This window comes from Bos grunniens, chromosome X (genome assembly GCF_055505025.1).
Source record: "Bos grunniens cultivar Pamir isolate PY7600 chromosome X, Bosgru_T2T1.0, whole genome shotgun sequence".
NCBI lineage: Eukaryota > Metazoa > Chordata > Mammalia > Artiodactyla > Bovidae > Bos > Bos grunniens.
In genome coordinates this window covers 86,095,038-86,115,967 of record NC_141194.1, presented here as the reverse complement: position 1 = coordinate 86,115,967, position 20,930 = coordinate 86,095,038, and the positions used below count along the sequence as shown (strand labels likewise).

Here is a 20,930-nt window from a genome sequence, read left to right as displayed (position 1 = left end):
ATGCTTTAAAACTACTACTAAACAGCCTTAGGTAACTTTAGGGATAACTTGGTTTTAGTGATAGGCACAAAGAACTCAAATTCAATGAAGCTTTTGTTCTAAGGCTAGTCTAAGTTTTATGAAAACTTGGTTGAATTAGTGAGTTTCTCGTTAAAATAAGAGAAAAATATAAAGCTGAGTATGAAAAGTAATCTTTTGACCTACTTAAAACCAACTTCCTAAAAGTGATGCCTAAAAAGGTAAATAAAAGGATATGAAACTTGTTTCCCTGGTTGCTAAGATGGTAAAGAATCCACCTGCAATGCAGGAGATCCAGGTTTGATCCCTGGGTCAGGAAGATCCCCTGGAGGAGGGCATGGCAACACTCTCCAGTATTCTTGCCTTGAGAATTCCATGGACAGAGGAGCCTGGCAGGCTACAGCCTATGGGGTTGCAAAGAGTAGGACATGGCTGAGCGACTAACACTGTCAAAACTTGTTCAAATTAACCGTATTTACTCCGATGATACATTACAGCTCAGTTACACAGAGGTCCCTGAAATAAAGCCAAAGTTGAAGGGAATAACTCAAGTATTGATCAGGCTCCAAAACCTTTTATTTTGTATTACTTTCCCTACTTACCTAGGTCCTATTCCAGAAACACTGACAACAATGAGACAAAACAGGCATATTATTTCAATTGCACACAAGCAAATAAAGCATATATATTTTTAAAATGCTGCATCAGAGGTTTCCCAGTTTCGGAAATGCCTAACCATTATCTAGTACCACAAGTTATAGAGAACAATAGGCAATCACACAGTTTCCTATAAAAAGGAAAAATTGCCAATAAGTGAAAAAGATTAGGGGGAAGAAAAAAAGACAATTGTAATCATGGCATTTTATCAGAATCACCTCGGACATTATGAAATGTGTCCTGCAGGTGGCAGCAAATGTCAGGGTTTTTAGCCAGTGATAATTGTCAAATCACCCCAAAACAATTATTTTGTATTCTTATCAATACCTTGCACTTTTATTTAAAACATGAAGAGGCCTGCTGTGAACAATGCATGATTTCAGGCAGATTTAGCTGAGATCAGTCATAACTATTTTATACTTTTTTGCCTTAGTCTCTGAAATTAGGGCTTCTTTGGTGGCTCAAAAGTTAAAGAATGGGAGACCCAGGTTCTATCCCTGGGTTGGGAAGATCCCCTGGAGAAGGGAATGGTTACCCACTCCAGTATTCTTGCCTGGAGAATCCCATGGACAGAGGAGCCTGGTGGGCTACAGTCCATGGGGCCACAAAGAATCAGACACAACTGAGTGACTAACACTTTCACTTTCTGAAATTATAATCTGAAGCAAAAGATTAGTAAAATAAATCTTTTGCAGCACAGACAAGCTCATGAATTATACAGACTTAACTCATGATTACTGTTCATTAACCAAATCATGAACTGTTCAGTTTCATGCCCATTCCAAACACAGGAAAGTTATGTAGATGTATTAAGTCCTAGAATTTTATTCCATTTTCCAGCCTGAAAAACTTCCGCCATTATTGCTTTCACACAGTTAAATATTCAATGATGAATTATTCAAATCACATTCCAGTCCATTAGTACTTTGAGAGTGACTAACAGCCTATTGACTGAAATTGTTTTTAAAATACTATATTTAAAGAAAAAAATGAGGATTTGTGTCAAAGAAAATTCTGGAAGCCTGGTGATATTAACATAAAAAGTGTGATATGTCAATAATACTATAACAAAACCAACTTTAAGAAAAAATTAAGCCACTGTCTTTATGATTATAAAGTAACATACTTTTTAGATTATGTTAATAACTGTTATCCAAAACTTACAGTGACCAGGGTTAACTAGAAGAATGTTCTTCTTGGGGGAAATAGTTTTTTAACTTCAACTTGCTAACAAATGTTGCAAACTATTTAAACCAAAGTGGAACTCAAGTAGGTAATCTATAAAAATAATAGTACCCTAGTTAGGGCAATAGGTGTGCTCATGTATCTCTAACAGGAGTATAAACTAGTCCAATTTTTCTAGGGGAAGAGGGAGTTATTTGGCAATATAAGGCATGCGTGCTAAGTTGCTTCTGACTCTGTGCGATCCTATGGAGTACAGCCTGCCAGGCTCCTCTGTCCATGGGGTTCTCCAGGCAAGAATACTGGAGTGGATTGTCATGCCCTGCTCCAGGGAATCTTCCCGACCAAGGGACAGAACCTTCGTCTCATGTCTCCTGCACTGACAGGCAGACTCTTTACCACTAGCACCACCTGGGAAGTCTAAGGTAAACCATAAGCCTTTAAAATATACATTTTCCCTAACTCAGAAATTTCATTTCTGGGGCTTCCCTGGTAGCTCAGTGGTAAAGAATCCACCTGGCAATGCAGGAGACACAAGCTCACTCCCTGGTCTGGGAAGATCCCACATGCCTCAGAGCAACTAAGCAGTGTGTCACAACTATTGAGCCTGTGCTCTAGAGACCAGGGACTGCAACTACTGAAGCCCATGTGCCGAGAGCCTGTGCACTGCAACAAGAGAAGCCACTGCAATGAGAAGACCCCACTCGCTGTAACCAGAAAAAGCCCACACACAGAAATAAAGACCCAGCACAGCCAAAACTAAATAAATAAAATTATTTTTAAAAAAGAAATTCAATGGCTAAGGATTCACACTAATAAAATAATTACATAAGGAAAATTGACTGGAGGCAACAACAGGTGGGGGTCTATTTGTTTAACAGTAGAGGGAAAGTCTAACAAGTAGACACTCCTATCAGTTCAGTTCAGTTCAGTCGCTCAGTCGTGTCCGACTCTTTGTGACCCCATGAATCGCAGCACGCCAGGCCTCCCTGTACTGGAATACTATTTAGCTAAAAAAAAAGGTAGTGCAATTCTATATCTACTGACTTAGAAGAAAGTAGATGACATTGATACATTAAGTATATATACCAGAAAGTAATGTCACCACCCAAAGGTAACTAATATCAAGTGATTTTTGCTTCCTCCTTTAAATTTTCTGTATTTTCCAGTAGTTTAGAATGAATATAGGTAACCTATCCTCAGAAAAATGATATTTTCATTTTTTGGAGGGAAGCCAACAGGTTAAACTAGGTTAACAGCTTCCAATTAAGCATACAGAGTACACAGTTTATACAGGTCCCCCTGGAAAATAAGCAGTTTGAAAATAATTTTTTATATTAAAAAGGTATTAACCTCACAGACAAAAAACAGGAACATGAGAAAGAGAACAGTGGGTGAGAGGACTCAATAAAATCTTAGAAGACCAAAAGTAAACGGGCTAAAAAGCTGCTGCTGCTGCTGCTGCTGCGTCGCTTCAGTCGTGTCCGACTCTGTGCGACCCCAGAGACGGCGGCCCACCAGGCTTCCCTGTCCCTGGGATTCTCCAGGCAAGAACACTGGAGTGGGTTGCCATTTCCTTCTCCAATGCATGAAAGTGAAAAGTGAAAGTGAAGTCATTCCGTCGTGTCTGACTCTTAGCGACCCCATAGTCTGCAGCCTACCAGGCTCCTCCGTCCATGGGATTTTCCAGGCAAGAGTACTGGAGTGGGGTGCCATTGCCTTCTCCGGCTAAAAAGCTAACTGCTGACATTGAAGGACACTGACAGAGGCAAACCGACTTCCCGAGCCCATAGACAGAAGCTACAGGGGCCAAAGAAAGGGAAGAGAGGCACACTGCAAACAGGAGGGCTGACCCCCGCCTCTTCAGAGGACAGTTCTCTCTTACTCTGCTTGTCCCCAACCAGGCTGGAGATAGGTGTGCATGTGTGCTAAGTTGCTTCAGTCATGTCCAATTCTTTGTGACCCTATGGATTGTAGCCCGCCAGGCTCCTCTGTCCATGGGATTCTCCAGGCAAGAATATAGGAGGGGGTTGCCATGCCTTCCTCCATGGGATCTTCCCAACCCATGGATCAAACCTGCATTTCTTAAGTCTCCTGCATTGGCAAATGGGTTATTTATCACTAATGCCACCTGGGAAGCCCCAACTGAACTGGAGACTCTGGACTCAAGGACACCAGGTACAAGAGAGTGAGGGAATAAAGCTGAAAACCTAAGAATTCAGTGAGGAGAAGATCTACATACCCCTACCCCAGCCCCGAGTCCCTTTTGTGGCTGCCAGAATACTGACACTCAGGTTAATATCACTCCAGGGAAGAGAGTGGAGAAGTCTTCTTTGCAGCAACAGTATTACCCAAGATATTAACATTTGAGTAACTTTTCAGTGAAGCCCAGTAAGTTTTCCAAATAGCTTTTTAGTACCTTGTTCTCAAATATGAATGGACAAAGGTCAGCAGATGTATGTGAGGCTAACCAAAGCAAGCAGAAAGTGGAACTTGGAGGAAATAGAAACACTAACAGAAGAAGAAAACTTCATAGAAGTTATCCTCAGAGGATGACTGCATCCCTGAAAGAGCAACTGGATGCTACTAAAAGGACACTGAGAAAGCAGGAAAGAGCTCTTGAAAATCTAAATTCTGATATTAGAAGCTGGAAATTCAATAGACTGAAGCAATGATAAAGTTGAGGGATCTGCCAGCATATAAAACAAAATGGACAAGACACAATACGAAAGAAAAAATAGATAAGAAAATAAGAGGATGAATGTAGAAGGTCAACAGTCATATAAAAGTAGTCCCAGATAAAAACATGAACCCGAAACTTAAAGGGGAGAAAGACTATGAAAGAAAAGCAAACACACAACAAAAGGTCAATGGATATTTCCCAGAAACAAAGAGCAGAGATCTCTAGATTAAAAGGGCCCACACCAAGTAAGTACACATAATAGTAAATGATAAAAGATTCACACCAGGGCACATGTGAAAGTCGCTCAGTCGTGTCCGACTCTTTGCGACCCCACGGACTATATAGTCCATGGAATTCTCCAGGCCAGAATACTGGAGTGGGTAGCCTTTCTCTTCTTCAAGGGATCTTCCTGACCCAGGAATTGAACTGGGGTCTCCTGCATTGCAGGCAGATTCTTTACCAACCAAGCTATCAGGGAAGCCCAATGAGAACAAAGACAGACCATTCCAAACACAGGCCAGATGACCACTTAGCAGGGATGCTGTGACATGCAATAAAGAACTAGATAGGTTACTTCACCATATAACATTTAAAGATCCTTTCAACAAGAAAATTCATTATATATAATTTAAGAGTTTTTTTAAAAAAAAAACTTGTATTTTATTGTCAAAACAAATAAACATCTTGAAAAGCCTAATGCATAGGACCTCATTAAATAACTTTTGAGGACTTCAGCAGACAAACAATTTCTTACTTACTGGTATTTGCAGCTTCTCTAATCTCTTTCAGTATTTCAGCTTCCATGGCAGGGTTATTGCAGATATCAACCCAAGTTCCTTCTACCCCTTTCTGTTGTGCCAAAAGTGTCAACTTTTGCTGATTAGGAACCACAAAACTTATCACATAGGACTGGTCACTAAAAATTTAGATAATAAAGCAGAACAGAAATTTTAAAACATAAATTCAACGAAAATAGTACATATAAGTCCAAATATATATTTCTCTTTTTACAAGTTCATTAAGAAGTAATAAAGCCCATAGTATTGCCATAAACACAGACATATAGATAGACCAATGGAATAGAATACAGTCCAGAATAAATCCTTGCATATATGGTTAAATGATCTTCAACAAGAGCACCATGACCACTCAATGGGGAAAGGACAGTCTCTAAAACAAATGGTATTGAAAGAATTGGATAGTCACATATAAAGGAACGAAGCTGGATCTGTATCTTATAGCACATAGGACAATTAAACTCAAAATAGATCAAAGACCCAAACATGTAGGATCTAAAATAATAAAACACCTAGAAGAAAACAAGGGGAAAGATTTATGACATTGGATTTGGCAATGCTTTCTTAGATATGATACCAAAAGCACAGGCAACAAAAGAAAAAATAGATGAAGAGTACAAGAAAAATAAAAAATTTTTTGTGTATCAAAGGTTACAACAGAGTATAAAAAGGCAATCTATGGAACTGGACAAACTATTTGCAAATGATATGTCTGATAAGGGGTTAATATCTAGCATGTATAAAGAATTCATACAGCTCAATAATAAAAAAAAAATAATTCTATTAAAAAATGGGCAAAGACCTGAAACCATAAAACTCCTAGAGGAAAACAAAGGTGGAAGCTCTTTGACATAGGTGTGGTAATGACTTTTTAAATTAGACACCAAAAGCAAAGGCAACAAAATAAAAAACAAACAAGTAGGAGCATATAAAATTAAAAAGCTTCTGCACAGCAAAGGAAGCCATCAACGAGATGAAAAGGCCACCTACAAAAATGGGAGAAAAGTATTTGAAAATCATATCTGATACAGGGCTAATATCCAAAATATATAAAGAACTCATATAACTCAACAGCAAAAAATATTCAGTTAAAATAGGTATGGGGATCTGAATAGACATTTCTCCAAAGAAGACATACAGATGGCCAACAGGTACATGAAAAGGTGCTCAATACCAGGGAAATGCAAATCAAAACCATAATAAGATATCACTTCATACCTGTTAAAATGGCTATTATCAAAAAGTCAAGAAATAACAAGTTTGGGGGAGGATGTGAAGAAAAAGGAACACTTGTGCACTGTTGATGGGAATGCAAATTGGTGCAGGCACTATAGAAAACAGTATGGAGGCTCCTCAAAAAATTAAAAATGGAACTATCATATGATCCAGTAATCTAACTTCTTGGTATAAATCCAAAGGAAATGAAAACAGGATATCAAAGAGATAGCTGGTCCATGTTCACAGCTGCATAGTCCATGTAATGGACTGCGTGCATTAGTCTATAATAGTCAAGATACAGAAACAAGTGTCTATCAGTGGATGAACGGATAAAGATGTGGTCTATATGTACAATGGAATATTACTGAGCCATGAGAAAGAAAGAGATTCTGCCATTTGACTGCTCTAGATACCTTGAATAAACAGAATCATATGGTGCTTATCTTTTTGTAACTGGATTATTTCACTTAGAATTTCCCTCAGGGTTCATCTATACGGTAGTATGTATCAGAATTTCCTTCCTTATTAAGGCTGAATAATATTCTAGCCAGTCACAAAAAGACAAGCATTGTATGATTCTATTTATTTAAGGTATCTAGAGTAGTCAAATTCACAGAAACAGAAAGGAGAATGTTGGTGGACAGGGGGTGGGGAGGATGGGGGGAAGGAGGAAATGTGGAGTTGTTTAATGGATATTGAGTTTCATTTTTGCACGATGAGAAGTTCTGGAGATTGGTTGTACAACAATGTAAGTATACTTAACCTAAGAATGGTTAAGATGGTAAATTTAGGTTTTGTGATTTTTACAATTAAATTTTTTAAAGGGGGTAATAAAGTCCAGAAAAATAAATCATATTAACATACAAAGAAAGAAAATGGTTCAGTCTCTCAGGCTTTTTATTTAGAAAACTTACACTAGTTGTGTTACCTTCCTAGGAAAATTACTTATGCTAAGTTTCAGTTGTTATGGATGTTAAACCAAATAACTGTTGTGGCATAGCAAGACGTTGTAGGTGGTCCATAAATGGTTAAAATGTCTGGGTTATCTCAAATGACCTTTAAGCTGTTGAATTCAAGAACTTTCATAAAATGTATAACATTCCCCAACTCTGAAAGTTTAATGTTTCCCTTATGATTGTATCAATATTTTCCCAATTATCCTGTTACTGTAAGTATATGAAACAAATGCGACTTTAAAATTACCTTTTGGCAAAAGCACAGATGTTATCAATAAGTGGACAGTTCTTCAGTGCAGCTTCTACTTTCCCGAGAGACACATATTCTCCCGCTTGTAACTTCACCAGATCTTTCTTACGGTCTGTAAGTCATGAAGCATGTTAGCTTACCCGCAGTACAGGTATGTACAATTTTGATTTCCTTTCCATCCCACTGCCTTAACCTTTAGTTATAAAGATACTTCTAAAAGCTTGTTATATAGAATGCCTGCTCACACACATCAGTTAAAAAGAAAATGCCTACTTAAAGAAGTACTGGCTAAAATGTTATATCCCACACCAAAAGTTTTTCAATTTTTTATTGTTAAAATGACTGTGCTCTAATAACATGCTGGCACAGGATGGCACAGCGTGGCTAATCATCAGGTTGTCTTATATCCCTACCCATGGGCTGGGAACCCACTCTACATGCCAACAGAGACAACCTTTGATTCTAGCACAATTAAGGATCAAGGCGAAAAAGGCAATGAGGTTGTTACTGGTTCTAAATCAAGCCATGCTTCCAGGAAATTTCCCTGGCAGATCAAACTTCTAGGCGAAGAACCAGCTTTTCTCAGGAAATCTCTAATTCTATTCAGGTCACATACGGGTCCAGAGACAGATTTAAATGGACCACTGGAGATACGACTGAGGAAATTTTATGGCTTTAAAAGGGCCTGAATGAGACCCAACGCTGTGATCGGTATTAGCTAGTCAAATTTTTCACTTTTGCCTGATTAAAGTGAGTAGCGTAAGGGCTATTTTGGAGTAGTTTTGAACTTCAAAGTCTATTCTAGTAGGCTCAATAAAGGCAGTGCCAAGCCAACTGACATTCTCAGAATAGATTAACGTTAAGAACTGAGATGTGTTGGCCAAAAAGTTCGTTCTAAGAGTCTAGGCTAGTTAGAGTCATAATAGTACTGAGCGACTTTCACTTTTCACTTTCATGCATTGGAGAAGGAAATGGCAACCCACTCCAGTGTTCTTGCCTGGAGAGTCCCAGGGACGGGGTAGCCTGGTGGGCTGCCGTCTATGGGGTCGCACAGAGTCGGACACGACTGAAGCGACTTAGCAGCAGCAGCAGCAGCAGCAGGGAAAATAATGTGTCCACAATGCCTCTTGGGTGGGGAGGTAAATGGTGAGGAAGCCCTAGAATAGGGTATGTTGCAGTACATGGTTATATGTAACCAAATGTAGTTGATGAAAAAAGGAAAAAAACCCACAACCAACCAACCAAAAATCCCTCTTCTGAGCAATTTTTGTTTTCTCATCACCAACTGCTATTTTCCTGCTTTTCAACATGGTATTTAAAAAGAAATGGTTGTTTGCTCATAGAGCACCAACAATAATGCACATAATTAAAAAGTCACAAAGAAGGAACACTTTTAGAAACTTCAAATTTATGTCTGCTCACTCTAATGTTGCTTCTACTACCACTTACTAAGGTGAAAGCACTGCCCTGCTCTAAGCATTTTATACAAACTCATTTCATCCTAACAAAACCCCTGCCAGGTCAGTGTTGCTGTCCCTATTTCACAGATGGGGAAGCACAGACATTAATTAAATAACGTGTCTGAAGTTTAAACCAATGGAACCATCATCAAAGTTATTAATGACTTGATCAATATTACCTTTCATAGTTGTTGAAGCTGCAAAAACTACAGAAAAGCACAAAAAGAGAACACACTGACCGATAATCTGTAAACACCCATCGGGATGGAATTCTCCAATATCACCAGTGCAAAACCACCTTTGGCCATTTTCATCCACAGAATAATCCTCAGCCGTTTTCTCCTCATTTTTAAAATATCCCATGGAGATATTCTTTCCACCAATTACGATTTCACCTCTGGGGTTTGGCTTGTCATGAATTGTATAGCCGCCTGGAGGTCATAAAAACTATTTAGTTACTGTTCCAAAGCAAAATTTACTTGCATTAATTCTTAAAGATCCTTTGCTAATATTTTTTGCTGGTCAAATTTTACTTCACTCTACAGGACCATACTAGTTAATATTTACTGAGATTTGTGTGAGGACAGAGGGTGACTGTGACTGCAGAAGTACCAACCCATCTGAAACCTTTCAAGGACCATAAAATTTCACACTCAGAACATCATTAAAGCTTCACAGACATCATTAGGGTTCACAGACATCTACTAAAATAAAATCACCCCAAGTAGGATAATATTTGAAGCTGTTATAAATAAATTATTAATATTTTGATATCAAATGTGTTTCAAATATATTGTTTTAATCAAAGAGAGCAGTTTGAGAGTAAGTGCTCTCAAAGGCAACACCATGAAGTAAGAAAGTGTTAGTCGCTCAGTCATGCCCAACTCTTTGCAACCCCAGGGACTGTAGCCTGCCAGACTCCTCTGTCCATGGAGTTCTCCAGGCAAGAATACTAGAGTGGGTAGCCATTCCCTTCTCCAGGGGATCTTCCTGACCCAGGGATCGAACCTGGGTCTCCTGCAGTGCAGGCAGCCTCTTTATCACCTGAGCCACCAGAGAAGCTATGAAGTGAGAGGGAAACATTATTTTCTTCACTTTGCCTCTGGTCAGTCATGGCTTTAAAAGTGAAAACACCGAAATCATTGACAATGAGTAATGAAACATTTTATTACACTCATTATTTGTTTATTACTGAACAAAGCTTACTCTAAGGAAAATACACAAAAATTCAAATTGATAAACTGAGATGCTGGTTAGATTTTAAGTCATAAAAGAATTAAAAGCAGAGTTCTTTCCAGCTGTTAGCTACTCTTATAAATTTAAAACAATTCAATATTTTAATATGACAAAACTCACTGTATGTAAAGCATGAACATCATTTGTATTATATAAAGCAAAGATTCTTTCATAGCAAGGAAAACTCCAAACATGGACCCACTCCCCACAAAACTGACATTAAAGCCCAGTACCAGAAAAATCAGAAAATAAAAATTAAAGGCAAAATTATTCTTACCAAGTTTTATAATATACCTTGTTTCTCTGATTCCACTGCTTAATAAATAACCCACTGACTACAGCAATTTTGATGCTGATGCCCAATATACATAGACACACAGCCCCTATATTTTTTCAAATTTTCATTCTAAAGCTGCAAAGGCACTACCATGGGAGAATGAAGTCTTATTTCCAAGATGTAAAACACCTGGGGATGAAACTGGCTTTTCAACATGGTATTTAAAAAGAAATGGTTGTTTGCTCATAGAGCACCAAAAATAATGCACATAATTAAAAAGTCACATAGGAAGAACACTTTTAGAAACTTCAAATTTATGTCAGACAAAGCACATTCATTTTCTTGGGTTTGAACAACCTAAGGGATATGTACAACAAGATAACTGGTCCTTTAAAATTTCAGTCTATGACTCCATCCTAAGGTGAATACTCCCTTTTTAAATGTTAAGCTTTGATTTTTTCTTAACAGACAATAATATTGTACTATATCCATCAAACTTGCTTAGAGACTAAAACTTAACTATCCCATCCACTATAAAGAAAAGGCAATTATGTAATGTAATAGAGATGCTGAATGTCGCTACAGCAACAATCATATTACAATATATAAAGGTACCAAAATAACATGTTGTATGTCTTCAATTTACATATTATATACCAAATACAGTAAATTAAAAATAGAAGGAAATCTTAAACTTTTTAATTACTCTTCATTTAGCATGGCTAGGTTGTTAATTATTTTGCAGTTAATGAATATGCTTAATGTTTTTTCACAATTTCATCACAGGAAGATTGCCTTACTTTTGCCTTCAGCTGATTTATAGAAAAGGATTATCACTAATGTCTGTAAAGCACAGGTCTCTAAGTGGTTCACCTTCTACAGTTACTTATAAAAATTAAACTATACAAAGATAGACAGTGGATTCTCAACTATAAAAATGTTTGCTGGGGTCAAGAGCTAAGAAGTTGGGGGAGTGTGTGTGTGATTAGTCACTGTATCCCCTGAAAACCTGGGGTTTCATTTCTCAGCCCAAATCTACTCACTAGCAATCTCGAGATTCAAAGGATAGGATAATATATCCTTCTCTGAACCCAGGGAATGCCCCATTAAGAACGTTTTCCTTTTTACCATCCATCAAGTACTCCCAAGTTCAGAATCTTCATGCCTAGATTCTAGAGATTTTCTTTTTCTATTGGGAACCTAATGATGTTACTGAAGAAAAAGAAAGCGCAAAAAACAAGCAACAGCAAAGGCTCACTTGCTACCATTGACAACCTAACACTTTTAAAAAAATGGAAGTCTAGAGGCTCGTGGTGATTTTCAGCATATCTAGAAACACTAGAGTTTGTCATAAAATGCTTACCTTCCTGCCAGTCTTTTAGCTTAATTTCACAGCAAATAAGAGGGGCCCCAACTCTGCCAGTGGTATAGTCAGTAACTATAAGGGAAAGAGTAACAAGGATATTAATTAGTGCATGACATTTCACTGATGATATTGTCCTTTTGTAGTATGTGATTATTGTGTGCATTAATCAAGTATTTATGGACAACTTATTATGTACCTTAGCATTACATTAAACATTGTGAGAAAAACACATTAAAGGTAAGGAGACCCTGCCCTCACCAAGCTTACAAACAAACTACCTGGAGAGAAAAGCACATTAAATAATTTGGAGCATATTTAAATAGTAAACTGCATGGTTCTGAAGGTGAGCACACTAGCACCTTGGAGGCTAGAAAGATCAACATAAAATGAAATGGCTGGGAAAGAAGAGTTGCACGTGAGAAGATGGCTGGGACCAGACAGCAAAAGGGGCATTCCAAGAGAAGGGAACAGAAAATACAAGACAGAGAAGATTGGCTTGTCTGGAGAAAAGAACCCAGGTGTATACACAGGTGGGAAATAATGATGAATAGGTACAATGGTGCCAGGTTAGAGATGCTTGAAATCTAGGTTCACCAGGTATGAAGCAGTGTTTGATGTGGACATGTCTAACAGAAGAATACAGGATGAAACAGAAGTGATATAATAGAGGCAGACACAGCAGTTGAAAGACTGTTACTTTAGGACATGGTGAAGTAATAAAAGGTGAGATGCCAAAGGTGGCAGCCAGGGGAGGGAGCAATCCAATGAAAAACATGGGGAGATCGAGTGAAATTTAAAGATATTAAAAATAAACAATCCAATGACTTCAAAGCTAATGCCCTGAATGGTTTTATCACTGACTCGATGGACATGAGTTTGGGCAAGCTCCAGGAGTTGGTGATGGACAGGGAAGCCTGGTGTGCTGCAGTCCATGGGGTCGCAAAGAATCGGACACGACTGAGCAACTGAACTGAACTGAATAACACTGTCATACACAATCTTGCAATGGACAGATGGTTTTGGACAATGGCACTGACTTTGGACAGGAGTTTAAAGTGAAAGTGAGATAACAAAAAAGATTGCTCTACTCCATTGTTTCACAACCCAGGGATACTTGGCAACAACTAAAGATATAATTCATTGTCACATCATCTGGCAGCTATGTAGCAGCTAAACATCCTACAATATGCAGGAGCAGTCCCAACAATAAAGAATTATCTGGTTCAAAATCTCAACAGTGCTGAAGTTGAGAAACCCTGCTGTAGGCTGTTGAAAATAACAGAAAAGAAAGCAAACAAGAAGTCAGGATAGGAACACAGGTTCAAGAGGGAGCACAAAAGTATAAAAGCAGAAACTAATACAACATCATAAAGCAACTCTGCTGCTGCTGCTGCTAAGTCACTTCAGTCGTGTCCGACTCTGTGTGACCCCATAGACTGCAGCCCACCAGGCTCCTCTGTCCCTGGGATTCTCCAGGCAAGAACACTGGAGTGGGTTGCCATTTCCTTCTCCAATGCAGCTCTACTCCAATGATAATAAAAAAAGAAAGCTAGGAGAAAAAAAAAGTGATACCTAATCCAAGAGTGCAGTGCTCTGAGGAAGTGATCATTTTAGAGAGAGATTATGAGACCAGGGTAAAAGAACTTTGAGGACTGACAATGTGTCATAAATATTTATGAGGCTGACAAATAAAGGGTACACATGACTCAACTAAAAGTTTCTAAAACTAAAATATGTAGATTTGCACTGAATCCAATATTACTTAAGAGGCATAAAGTCACCACGGTTCCCAATAGCAATTATAATTATATAATTATTTGCCATGTTAAAAATGCTTACGTTCAAACAAAACACTGTAAAGCAACTATACTTCAATAAATTTTAATTAAAAAAAAAACAAACTTACCTTCAGTAACTGTCCCAGCACCACACGTTTCTGTTAATCCATAACCCTGACCAACTGGGCAGCAGAAGCAGACATTCATGAATCGCTGTGTCTGCGGAGACAGGGGTGCTCCACCAGACAGCATCATACGGACATTCCCTCCCAGCAGAGCCTTCACTTTTTTAAACAGTATCCTTGATAAAAAGGGGCAATAAATGATTTTTAAAAATCTTTTATTGGAAGATAATTGCTTTACAATATTGTGCTGGTTTCTGCCATACATCAACATGAATCAGCCACAGGTATACATATGTCCCCTCCCCTTTTAAGCCTCACTCCCATCTCCCATCCCATCCCACCCCTCTAGGTTGTCACAGAGCACTGGGTTGAGCTCTCCATGTCACACAGCAAATTCCCACTGGCTATCTGTATTTTAATGTATGAATAGATTATTCTTGGTGACTCACCAAGCGTCATAATTCATAGCCTCTGGAAAAGATGTCTCAACTTTGGTTGAACATCTAAATTTTGGGACCATTGTGATAATGAGAGGCGATCAAAGCAACAACTAGTAACACCTTAAAAAATGCTAGAAAAACTCTGAAAAATGCAAGAAGAAAACTGTACAGTGTTGGGAAACTGCTTTGACACATAGTAAATGAAAGAAAAGGATGACGTCAATGGAAAAAACGTAATCTTTGGAACATTTTGTCATCTATCTTATTTCCCTTCCAATGAAAAATGCTTCCTCATCTTGACTCCCCAGCACTACATTTAAAGTAACCATTATATTCATATGCTTAATATTTTATGAATACAATAAATCAGAAACCTTCACACAAAATAAATATTGAAAATCACTTTTTTAGTTAGATGACTTTTTTCTCAACTATCTTGAGAAAAAGTCTACTCTAGTTTTTCTTCATGAGACCAAATTTTATAATTAAATCTTAAATATGTACACCAATTATTAAAATTTGTTAAACTGCCAAGATTAGAGTTCAAGGTCCTCTGCTTGCTATATAAGCAACAAAGCTTAGAAGTGAGTAAGAGAGAAATTCAATGTTATGATCATGGTGGTGATGCTCAAACTAAATTAACTTGTCATTTACTTATTCATCTTCCAGATATTAAAACACAAAAATATTTAAAAGCTCAAACTACAGAGTCTGTGAAATATACTTACAGATTGCAAAGTGGTGCATCATATCCCTTTTTAATCTGTTCCAATTTGTAATCATACCCTATCTTGAACAGAGTTTTCTGAATATAATTCATCTCTTGGACTTTGCTCATAACATTCTTATAAATTCTATCCATGATTTCCTGAAAGGTAAGCAATATATTAAATAATATGAAAAGAACTACATGAACACTGAGATAGCCTTTAGTCGAAAATACTCTATTTACAAAATCTTAATAGTCTTTAACATAATGGAAATATTTACTTTATTAAAGAATTAATTTCACTAACTTGTTTACTATTTCAAAAACACTAAGAGCAAGTAGAGGGGTTTCTTCACTTCTTTACACTAACTTTATCTAAAATTTCTTACAAGAATTCCCTGGAGGTCCAGGGGTTAGGACTCAATGCTTTCACTGCCATGGCCCTGAGTTCAATCCCTGGTCGGGGAACTAAGATCCTGGAAGCCACGTGGTGTGGCTAATTAATAAATCTATTGAATGGAAGTGTTTTAAACATTGACTAAATTGATGTTTTTGAACTGTGGTGTTGGAAAAGACTCTTGAGAGTCCCCTGGACTGCAAGGAGATCAAACCAGTCCATCCTAAAGGAAATCAGTCCTGAATATTCATTGGAGGGACTGATGCTGAAGCTGAAGCTCCAATACTTTGGTCACCTCATGAAAAGAACTGACTCACTGGAAAAAAAAACCCTGATGCTGGGAAAGACTGAAAGCAGGAGGAGATGGGGACAACAGAGGATGAGATGGTTGGACGGCATCACCAACTCAATGGACATGAATTTGAGCAAACTCCAGGAGTTGGTGATGGACAGGGAGGCCTGGCGTGCTGCAGTCAGTGGAGTCGCAGTCAGACATGACTGAGTGACTGAACTGACTTGAACTGAAAGTATAAATAATTCGTCCACATGTAACATAAAAATAACTTTAAAATATTTCTTTTCTTTTAAATATATTGACTTGTTCTCAAACAGCACTAAAACATCCAACAATGTTGAATATAATCATAATGTTGTTCTTACTGCTACCTTATAACTCTCACAGCCTGGCAGAGAGTTTTACAGTTTCTTAAAATTATTTCCTTATACATGAGGCATTCCTATTCCATCTTAATAGAAGCTAAGTTAACAACAACAACAAAAGGATTCTTCCTCACAGCTCTTTGGAAAATTAGAAGTAGTTCAAGGTTTGGGATATACTAACTCCCAAGCTAATACGTAGAAAACAGAAAACAAACAAAACAAACCAACCAAGCAGTAAAAGCCCCAACTATCACTATATCACTAGATGATGTTTTTTTGGCATTACTTAGCACAAATCAATAAGAATTATTACATAAAGCATACACATGTATACCTAATTTAAATATTTAAAATAGCAAGTAATGTAAATTCAGTTGTGCTACAATGAATAACTCTATGGATGGCTCTTTTAATGCTAGAACAGAGTCATTCTCAAATGAAGACAGCAGAATCAGCCCTTACACTATACTCAGTGAAAGGAGTCAGACAGAAAAAGCCAACTACTGCATGATCTCGTTTATATGTGAAACATAAGAAAGCTGAACTCATAGCAACAGAGAATAAATTGGTGGTTGCCTGTGTCTAGAGGGTGAGGGAAATGGGAAAATGTTGGTCAAAGGGTATAAACTTCCAGTTGAATAAGTCTAGAGATCTAACGTACACCATGGTGACTATGATCAATAAGATTGTATTGTATACTTGAAAGTTGGTAAAATAAAATCTTAAATGTTCTTTTCATAAACACACAAATAGTAACTATGTGAGGTGATAAATGTTTTAATTAACATTGTGGTAATCATTTTGCAATACATATGTATATCCAATCATCACATTGTAGACCTTAAACTGACACAATGCTGCTAAGTCGCTTCAGTCGTGTCCAACTCTGTGCAACCCCATAGATGGCAGCCCAACAGGCTCCCCTGTCCCTGGGATTCTCCAGGCAAGAATACTGGAGTGGGTTGCCATTTCCTTCTCCAATGCATGAAAGTGAAAAGTGAAAGTGAAGTCGCTCAGTTGTGCCTGACTCTTAGCGACCCCATGGACTGCAGCCCACCAGACTCCTCTATCCATGGGATTTTCCAGGCAAGGGTATTGGAGTGGGGTGTCATTGCCTTCTCCAAAATTGACATAATGCTATATGTCAATTATATCTCAATAAAGCTGGGGAGGGACGGTTGCATGGCAACTCAAGTATGGTACAATGTTGTTTCTCTCCATTTCCTCAAAAAGAATCACTATTGGATACACTGAAATCCTTCTTTATATCTGTGACTGAGAAATCCCAAAGACTCTCTAAAAGGATTTTAACATCCTATAACTATTCCTCTTAAGAAAGTGTATGGTATGCAAATGACAAACCATGTAGTACAAGTACACCTAAAACTAATATAATACTATACCTTAACTCGGAGAAGGCGATGGCATCCCACTCCAGTACTCTTGCCTGGAAAATCCCATGGACGGAGGAGCCTGGTAGGCTTCAGTCCATGGGGTCGCTAAGAGTCGGGCACGACTAAGTGACTTCACTTTCACTTTTCACTTTCATCCATTGGAGAAGGAAATGGCAACCCACCCCAGTGTTCTTGCCTGGAGAATCCCAGGGACGGGGGAGCCTGGTGGGCTGCTGTCTATGGGGTCGCACAGAGTCGGACATGACTGAAGCGACTTAGCAGCAGCAGCAGCAGCATACCTTAACTATATTTCAATCTAAGCCCCCACCAAGGTAAATAAATTGTACCATGTGTATCCTACCAATAAATCATGTATCAGTTCAGTTCAGTTCAGTCACTCAGTCATGTCTGACTCTTTGTGACCCCATGAATTGCAGTACGCCAGGCCTCCCTGTCCATCACCAACTCCTGGAGTTTACTCAAACTCATGTCCATCCAGTCAGTGATGCCATCCAGCCATCTGATCCTCTGTCATCCCCTTCTCCTCCTGCCCCCAATCCCTCCCAGCATTACGGTCTTTTCCAATGAGCCAACTCTTCACATGAGAAGGCCAAAGTATTGGAATCTCAGCTTCAACATCAGTCCTTCCAGTGAACACCCAGGACTGATTTCACTTAGAATGGACTTGTTGGATCTCCACACAGTCTAAGGGACTCTCAAGAGTCTTCTCCAACACCACAGTTCAAAAGCATCAATTCTTTGGCGCTCAGCTTTCTTCACAGTCCAACTCTCACATCCATACGTGACCACTGGAAAAACCATAGTCTTGACTAGACGGACCTTTGGTGGCAAAGTAATGCCTCTGCTTTTTAATATGCTATCTAGGTTGGTCACAACTCTCCTTCCAAGGAGTAAGCATCTTCTAATTTCATGGCTGCAAGCACCATTTGCAGTGATTTTGGAGCCCCCAAAAACAAAGTCTGACACTGTTTCCACTGTTTCCCCATCTATTTCCCATGAAGTGATGGGACCAGATGCCATGATCTTCGTTTTCTGAACGTTGAGAGTTAAGCCAACATTTTCACTCTCCTCTTTGACTTTAATCAAGAGGCTTTTTAGTTCCTTTTCACTTTCTGCCATAAGGGTGGTGTCATCTGCATATCTTAGGTTATTGATATTTCTCCTGGCAATCTTGATTCCAGCTTGTGCTTCTTCCAGTCCAGCATTTCTCATGATGTACTCTGCATAGAAGTTAAATAAGCAGGGTGACAATATACAGCCTTGACGAACTCCTTTTCCTATTTGGAACCAGTCTGTTGTTCCATGTCCAGTTCTAACTGTTGCTTCCTGACCTACATATAGGTTTCTCAAGAGGCAGGTCAGGTGGTCTGGTATTCCCATCTCTTTCAGAATTTTCCACAGTTTATTGTGATCCACACAGTCAAAGGCTTTGGCATAGTCAATAAAGCAGAAATAGATGTTTTTCTGGAACTCTCTTGCTTTTTCGACGATCCAGTGAATGTTGGCAATTTGATCTCTGGTTCCTCAGCCTTTTCTAAAACCAGCTTGAACATCTGGAAGTTCACGGTTCACGTATTGCTGAAGCCTGGCTTGGAGAATTTTGAGCATTACTTTACTAGCATGTGAGATTAGTGCAATTGTGCGGTAGTTTGAGCATTCTTTGGCATTGCCTTTTTTTGGGATTGGAATGAAAACTGACCACTTCCAGTCCTGTGGCCACTGCTGAGTTTTCCAAATTTGCTGGCATATTGAGTGTAGCACTTTCACAGCATCATCTTTTAGGATTTGAACTAGCTCAACTGGAATTCCATCACCTCCACTAGCTTTGTTCGTAGTGATGCTTTCTAAGGCCCACTTGACTTCACATTCCAGGATGTCTGGCTCTAGGTGAGTGATCACACCATCATGATTATCTTGGTCATGAAGATCTTTTCTGTACAGTTCTGTGTATCCTTGCCACCTCTTAATATCTTCTGCTTCTGTTATGTCCATACCATTTCTGTCCTTTATTGAGCCCATCTTTGCATGAAATGTTCCCTTGGCATCTCTAATTTTCTTGAAGAGATCTCTAGTCTTTCCCATTCTCTTGTTTTCCTCTATTTCTTTGGATTGATCGCTGAGGAAGGCTTTCTTATCTCTCCTTGCTATTCTTTGGAACTCTGCATTCAGATGCTTATATCTTTCCTTTTCTCCTTTGCTTTTCACTTCTATTCTTTTCACAGCTATTTGTATGGCTTCCTCAGATAGCCATTTTGCTTTTTTGCATTTCTTTTCCATGGGGATGGTCTTGATCCCTGTCTCCTGTACAATGTCACGAACCTCCGTCCATAGTTCATCAGGCACTCTATCTATCAGATCTAGGCCCTTAAATATATTTCTCACTTCCACTGTATAATCATAAGGGATTTGATTTGGGTCATACCTGAATGGTCGAGTGGTTTTCCCTACTTTCTTCAATTTAAGTCTGAATTTGCCAATAAGGAGTCATAATCTGGGCATCGGCCAAGAGGAGCTACCCCACGCCTGAGGTCAGGGGCGGTGGCTGGGAGGAGCTATCCCACACCTGAGGTCAGGTGCTGTGGCAGCAGGGAGGAACTACCCCACGCCTGAGGTCAGGGGCAGGGCTGAGAGGAGCAACCCCACGCCCAAGGTCAAGGGCAGCGGCCAAGAGGAGCTACCCCACGTCCAAGGAGCGGCGACTGAGCAGGCGCAGGAGGGCCGAGAGGAGCTACTCCACGTTCAAGGTCAGGAGGGTCAGCCGTGAGGAGACACCCCTCGTCCAAGGTAAGGAGCAGTGGCTGCACTTTGTTGGAGCAGCCGTGAAGAGATATCCCATGTCCAAGGTAAGAGAAACCCAAGTAAGATGGTAGGTGCTGCGAGAAGGCATCAGAGGGCAGACACACTGAAACCATAATCACAGAAAACTAGTCAATCTGATCACAGGGACTGCTGCTGCTGCTAAGTCGCTTCAGTCGTGTCCGACTCTGTGCAGCCCCATAGACGGGAGCACACCAGGCTCCCCCGTCCCTGGGATTCTCCAGGCAAGAACACTGGAGTGGGTTTCCATTTCCTTCTCCAGTGCATGAAAGTGAAAAAATAAAGTGAAGTCGCTCAGTCATGTCCGACTCCTAGCAACCCCATGGACTGCAGCCCACCAGGCCTCTCCATCCATGGGATTTTCCAGGCAAGAGTACTGGAGTGGGGTGCCATTGCCTTCTCCAACAGGGACCACAGCTTTGTCTAACTTAATGAAACTAAGCCATGCTGTGTGGGGCCACCTAAGACAGATGGGTGATGGTGGAGAGG

At 39.3% G+C, this 20,930-nt stretch overlaps 1 protein-coding gene across 6 annotated transcripts in view; it reads right to left on the bottom strand.

Annotated features, from left to right (window-relative positions):
• ACSL4 (acyl-CoA synthetase long chain family member 4) overlaps positions 1–20,930 on the bottom strand; it is a 77,595-nt gene that overhangs the window by 4,225 nt on the left and 52,440 nt on the right. For all 6 annotated transcript variants that reach the window (XM_086386637.1, XM_086386638.1, XM_086386639.1 and 3 more), the window contains exons 10-15: positions 15,172–15,311; positions 14,007–14,179; positions 12,098–12,172; positions 9,461–9,652; positions 7,759–7,873; positions 5,299–5,456 (exon numbers count right to left, since the gene is read on the bottom strand). In XM_086386637.1, coding sequence (XP_086242763.1) covers positions 5,299–5,456; positions 7,759–7,873; positions 9,461–9,652; positions 12,098–12,172; positions 14,007–14,179; positions 15,172–15,311 — 853 coding nt within the window. The remainder of the gene's footprint in view (positions 1–5,298; positions 5,457–7,758; positions 7,874–9,460; positions 9,653–12,097; positions 12,173–14,006; positions 14,180–15,171; positions 15,312–20,930) is intronic.